The sequence below is a fragment of the Geospiza fortis genome, unplaced genomic scaffold, assembly GCF_000277835.1.
Source record: "Geospiza fortis unplaced genomic scaffold, GeoFor_1.0 scaffold66, whole genome shotgun sequence".
NCBI classification, from domain to species: domain Eukaryota; kingdom Metazoa; phylum Chordata; class Aves; order Passeriformes; family Thraupidae; genus Geospiza; species Geospiza fortis.
The window spans coordinates 2,285,543-2,292,226 of NW_005054312.1; the positions used below are offsets into that span (position 1 = coordinate 2,285,543).

Consider the following 6,684-nt stretch of genomic DNA (forward strand, 5'->3'; position numbering starts at 1 on the left):
AGTGAAAAGATTATACATTAGAGATGAACTTCTTGAACAGGAGGAGATAACAGAGGGTGATTTCAGTGCAACTCACTGTCTCTCATTCTCAAGCTCCAGTCTGTATCACAGAACTATTAAAGCCTTACACAAGCACACTGCCAATTGCTTTTCTCTGGTTACAAACACGTGGAAGAATGGGAGAGAGATGGTAACAGCAGAGACAAGCCTGGGAGATCCTCCAGTGGGATGAGATCCAGCACTGTAGGATTTGATTCTCTTTAGACTTTAGCCAGTAGATGTATGGTAGAACCTATGGAAACTGTCCCATTAGATTTTAGAACACAAACACAGCAGAATGTCATCATAAATAAGCAAAGTCTGTGTTAAAAAATTCTAAGTACACAGCATTTTCTCCAGTTCTGACACCTTTTTAATAGAAATCACTTGTTTAGGAAACAAATAGCACTTTTGTAATTTTTTTTACAATGTTTCTTACCTTGATCTTATTTTAAGTAACACTAGGAAGACCTCAATATCTTTTATTTTCCTTTTTAATTTAAAAAAGTTGTTTTTTTCCCCCAGATACAAAGATTTTGCCCTTGCATAAAAAAACAGTGCCCAAAACGATGACACAAGGACTCACAAAGACTCACTGTATCTCACTGACACTATTACTTCTAATCTATACCATGCAAGGTCCCATCTACCTCTTTAATTAGACTGTCAGCCTGAAAAACAGCTTTTCTATTCCTTATTTAGTTCTTGTTACCAAAAGAAGAGAAAGGAAGTGAAAGAAAAGGACATTTCTCTGTTGAGTTCACACATCTGGGTTATGTGCTACTTTGTTCAGGATACCTGTGTTGTTTATAAATACAGAAAAGGGATGGAATCTCATTTTCAAGTAATTGATGCACATTTTCTCTTGGGACACCTCCATCCAATGCTCCAAGCTGTCCCTGGCCCTCTCTTTTCCCATTCCCAAAACAGACTTTCTGGATGAGTGTGAGGACCCATAGGCTCTCAGGCACATGGTGTGATTCTTGGGGTGTCCTGTAGGGCCAGGAGTTGGACTCGGTGATCCTGACTCAGCATATCCTATGATTCTATGTGCTGGTTACTCAGTGAAAAGTCCATCTCCTTTCCTTTTGTACATCTCCTGTCTAAACAATAGTAAATACTGCTTATTTGATAGACTTGTCCCTTCTGGGCACTGGGATTTGATAATTTATATTTCTGGTTTTTTGGTTTAATAGTACTGAGAGTTTAGAAACAGGAAAAGCCCATAGGCTCTTTGGACTTGTTTTTGTTTTCCCCTAGCTAAACAAACTGTTCTGCAAATAGGAACTTGAAACCTGCTCTCCTCCCTTATCCCTGCTCCTCACCCCAAACAAAAATAAAACAAACCTATAGTGGCTGTGGAGGCTGCTGCAGGCACACACTGGTGTAAAATATAGAGAGAGTAAATATATTATTTCACTTGGCATGGTGCTGGCAAAGAACCCCCAGCTGGCACTATTCATGTAACATGATCCAAACTTCGCATGTACACACAGAATAAGAAGGATCGATTGGCAAACTCCGGTGCCGCCTGGCACAAGCATCTTCACGCTCTCTCTGGAACCAAAGAACTAAAGAATTCTGCACTTTCCAGAAGAAATCCAGTTTTGCTTTTCTAGAGTTTCTTTATTTTGCTCTTTCTCCTCGCCGCCACCTCCCTTGGCTCCTTCTTAACTTGGCTGTGTTATTTAGTCTCATCGCCCTTGTTACAGTTCACCATGCAGCTCTGGGAAGGGGAGGGGGCTAAGGTGGAGGTGGCAGCATTAGTATTGTTAGTGGAGTCCATGCCGTTGGAGATGGCTACTGAATTGACCTCAGAGTTTATGGGTTTTGAAAGGTCGATGCCTTGGATGAGGCGGATCAGCTGTTTTACCTTCTCCAAGGAGCTGTGCATCTCCTTCTGTTTTGCAAGGATGGTATTCTTCATTTCCATGCATTTCTACAGCAAAGCAGAAAACCAGTAATAAGTTCGAGCTAGCTTGTGAATGAAAGAAGGCAAGCGAAGGAATATGATGTTCACAGATCTAAATGTAAGTACCCAGAAAAGACTGCAGCTGCAACTTCACTTTTCCAGCCTAGAAGAAAAGAGTCTCTAGGCTGTGTTCAGAGGAGAATTCATATTTGCAGGCTGAGGAAATAAAATAGCTGTCACCTGGTATGGCTCCCTTTCATTCCAAGGTGTTGTGCAAATGAACACAGACAGCTTCATCCTTTTGTGTTTCTTTTGAAGGAAAACTTCCAAGTGTATGTTCTTACAATTCTTTCTATTAGTATTGCATTACTGAAATGTCTTTAACTCAGATCTGCAAGCTCAGGCATCCCACTGCAGCTGACTGCTGACAGTGTGCATGCAAACCATTAATGGGATACAGCCTTTGCTTTCACATACATTTTAGCAGGAACATCACTTCCTTCTCTCAATAAGTAAAAGGGCACTTGAAAAGGAAACCAAACTCCTCTTCACTTGAAAATCTTATTTTGTGGCCACTTCATTCTCTTAGAAGTGGTAGTAACATAGCTAGCTCATCAGCTAAGTGCCAGGGCAAGGTAACTTTAAAAAAAGCCCACAGATGATGTTTCAAGAGTGAAAAACTGCTTATATGTATATTTGAAACTCACAAAAATGAGGAAACAGTAGCTATGTCTGTTACATTCAGGTTTTTACATGAACATGGCAACCTTCCTATATTTAAAAAATCTTTTATCCATGCTGATCTCCAGATACTGTTGGTTTTAGCTTTAATGTTTTCAAATGTAGCTCATGGCATCATAATAACCCTAAAGCATGTAGATCTAATATGCCTGTTTTGGACAGGTCCAATATGAACATTCTCCTTGCCCACTGCCAATCCCTCATGTTAAGGCCTTGCATCTGCCTGGGTACATCACTGAGAAATGGTGATAGTTGTCTAGTGCTGCTCAGGTTACACTCAGCTACTGCTAACCAGAAGGTGACAATTTCCAGCATTTTTAGCCAGCCCCTCACAATCATTTTATTTGTATTGACAGCTCTGAGGGGTTTGTAAAAATGGTACACTTTTGCTCTAATAGGCAAAGACAGGAAAAGTGCAGCCTGGAAAGTGCATCTGTATCTAAAAAGTCTGTAATTATGAATCCAACCTTACAGATGTTGCCACACAGGAGATTATATTTTCATTACATGATACTGACTAGGACTGCACCAAGAAGAGGCTCAAACTTTACACTGGCATCTCAAGAGACTAATCTCCACATTAAGGTGAGAAGAGTGACCAAATCAATACGTATGTTCCAATTATTGCAATAAACTGAGGTGGAAGCCAAGGTTTCTGGTTTCAAGGATGACATTGTCTAGTTAATACCATGCAGAGGCATGGGCAGTGTCCAGCTGCTGACTGCCAAGGCAACACAGCAAGGTCCTGAGAGTTAGCTGTGAGGAAATGGTCACTTTTGCATCAGAAAGGTCTGGAGAGTGCACCAAGGCTGAAACTGTCACTACACACAGAGGCCCAACCATTCTTGTTAAAGTGAGCCACTAGAGCTGGACTCCATCTACTGCCCACAGACAAAACCACTCTGGGTCATTTTTGTCACCTGCTGATATTATATGTCACCATAAGTCTACCTACATGTTCAGCAAGGATCATGTATAAGAGACTCAATGTAAGCATATGTTGCCTTTATTTCATTCCTCCTCCCCAAAGTCCTAAAAAGCAAAGGAAAGCACTCACTCAATTCTAAATAAATCCAGTGGATGACAGATCTAGTAGAGGGAGTTGCTCTATAATAGTTTTCTCCCTGCATTGTGGTACCAGAACACAGGTCAAGGGTTATTTGGGAGAACAATACTCACTGTTATAGAATTGCTGAGCTGTTTGACCTTCTGCTCTAGTTGTTCTCTTTCCTGTTTTAAATCTGAACTCCATTTAAGTAGTTTCTGTTTTTCCTCTTCTTTTGCTGCAAAACAGTATATTAAACAGAATATTTTAAATATTTCTCTTACAATAGTGGATGGATAGAGGGTCTAAACTGCTTCATGTAAAGAGGGGAATTGTGTTTAAACCAACGCTTAACAACTTGTGCACTGAATCACTTCCAAAATTTTACCTACATACACGAGCATGACAGGCTTAAGAAATATTTAGACTGCTATTTTCACTTCACTAGTGATTAAGGTTATTTCCTTTTGTATGACAAAATTTCCTTTTGTAAAGGAAGTACCATTCTATCCCATTCCAAAAATAACATCTTCCATTATTAAAAGTGAAAGAAAAGTGTTCATCATTTTCTTACCTGCTTTATATGCAATATATGAATGAACAATTGCTAAAGTTCCTGGCCATGGGATTGCTTCCTCCTTCTTTAGCATCTGAAAGAAAATTTTCATAGAGATTTAGCTGGTAAAAAAACCTATCTCAGAGAAAGCAAAAAGGAGAGAGAGAAAGAGGGAAAGATTGAGGATTTTCTTTCATGGCTATCATTAGCCTCAGCCCTGTTAACAAGAAGCTTCACAGACCTGATCTGAGATTTAACAGAGGGAATTATTCACAACTGTATTGTGGCTCCCACAAAGCAACCCTATTTCTTACAAATGTCAGCATTTTCTTAAATTCCCTCCATAGCCACAAATAAAGTCTGCTAATGATACTGAACAACTTAAAAGAGGAATGAAAGGATAGTATATCTGAACTCAAAACTTGCCAGGAGACATAAACATTACTTCATGGTTCAGTCAAATCGCTGATCTTAGTTGTTCTGGGAAAGAAGTTTTCATGCTGCAGCTGAGTCTCCGCACCCTCCATTCAAACATCACACTTCTGGCTAATAAAACATGAAACTCTCCCATCACTCCTTCTTATCAGAATCATCTTAATAGACTCGTCAAACTCTCTTTATAAGGGTAAGCACCATTTATGTCTTTCAGATCCTTCCTACATTTTGCTTCCTAACAAACTTTAAGAGGAAAGACACATACTTTTAGTACAGGATCAGAGTGGTGTCTCAGAAGATAAGAGGACTTGGTCAGTTTACAGTGAAGTTACTTAGATTTCCTCCTTAATTTTGTTGGAAGCTATCACAGAAACATGAAGAGTAGGGATAAGGTGGGAGTAGGCAAGAGCAGGAGTACCCAAGTCAAATACTCCCTCCTCTCTGGCAACTACTGACCAAGTCACTTGAGTTTTGCATTTTCATTCTTCTGAGCAGCACATCATAGGTTAGGCTGTTTTCTCATGCTACCACTGGTGCACCAAAGGCCACGTGGCTGACCAAGCAATGAGCTGCATTAGACAGGACACAGCTCCAGACTGCCTATTATCAGCAACCCTTTGTGACTCCTAGAGCTCCAAAGAAGGACTAGTAATACAACAGTTTACTTCTTCATCTTGTATGCAATCTCAATGCAATTATAAACAAAATATTAAAATATCACCTGCTCACTTCAAGTGTACATTTTCAGAGAATGATCTAGAAGGAAACTGTTCACCTATACTCATTATACTGATGCTGGATGATATTATTGAAGAGATCACTGAAGACAGGGATCAGACCTTCTAATGTTTGATTTATATAAGCAAGCAGGGGTTTATATCTGCTCTATCTATTGAGGTGGGCTTGTGCAAATGCTTTATTTATTTGTCCAGAAGAATATACTAATAACTTTTGAAGAAACAATGAGCTTAAAATGAACAGCAGAATTTCTATGGGTGGTAGATAATCTTTCAAAAAGTCTGCATACTTTGATCCAGAAAAAGAGTAAAAAGATAAGGGTAACAAATAAAGACCACGAATTCAGAAGCAAGACCTGACAGTTCTGTATTAGCACACATTCCAAAAGAGGTAATAATTCAATGAAATTCACACAAGCCTTATAGCACATGAAATAGATTTGTTCAGCGTCAGGCTGTCTTGGTCTAAGTAACCTAAGCAATCTGGTTATTCTCTTTAACACCAAAAAATCTTCACATTCATTGCACATAACTCGCTGTCTGTCAAACAATACCTGGTCTTGACATTTGGGACAGATCCACATGCCCTTAGGAATGGTTTTCAGAGGCGGATCCAGGCAATCCAGGTGATAAACACGTGAACATGTGTCACACATCAGCAACTGCCCGCTTTTTCTGCAAACACTGCAAAAATCCTCATGGATATCACCCTACAAAATTAAGGGGAAAGGGTTTGGGTGAGAGAAAACAAGAGAGAAGGCAAAAAGTGAACTTTGACCTTTGATATCTACATCTTAGTTGATTTCAAGGTTTACAGCACCAACTATTTTTAAGGTGATTCCAAAAGGTCAAGCCCTTTTTAGACTGTGAAACAGGAAAACCATGCCAGATGTCAGAAACACTGACATCTCTCCTCCCAAACACTCCTCTGTCTTCCCAAAGGAAAATGGTACAGCAAACACTTATTACTATAGCTTCTCTTAACTACTGCTACCCCACAGCCCTTCTTCTTTAAGATTCCCTCTTTACCCTGATCTTTTTATTTGCCTGAAGTGATGAGCTACCCACTTTCTTAACCCTCCTGATTTTTGGATGTAAGCCCAACTCCACTCCCAGAATGCTGATTAGGCTGTCTCTTGCCAGTAATAGTATGTAAGAAACCCCAACTGAGTGACTTAAAAGAACACTGTTAAATATTTAGGTCAGCTGTAAAAATGAA

The 6,684-nt window shown here is 39.6% G+C and overlaps 1 protein-coding gene across 8 annotated transcripts in view; it reads right to left on the reverse strand.

Annotated features, from left to right (window-relative positions):
* Positions 1-389: 389 nt before the first annotated feature.
* The window catches only part of PHF21A (PHD finger protein 21A), a 127,232-nt gene continuing 120,937 nt past the window's right edge, over positions 390-6,684 (reverse strand). For all 8 annotated transcript variants that reach the window (XM_031055763.1, XM_031055767.1, XM_031055766.1 and 5 more), the window contains 4 exons: positions 6,020-6,175; positions 4,312-4,387; positions 3,872-3,975; positions 390-1,978 (listed from right to left, as the gene is read on the reverse strand). In XM_031055763.1, the coding sequence (XP_030911623.1) occupies positions 1,724-1,978; positions 3,872-3,975; positions 4,312-4,387; positions 6,020-6,175 (591 nt within the window). In that variant the 3' untranslated portion in view covers positions 390-1,723. The remainder of the gene's footprint in view (positions 1,979-3,871; positions 3,976-4,311; positions 4,388-6,019; positions 6,176-6,684) is intronic.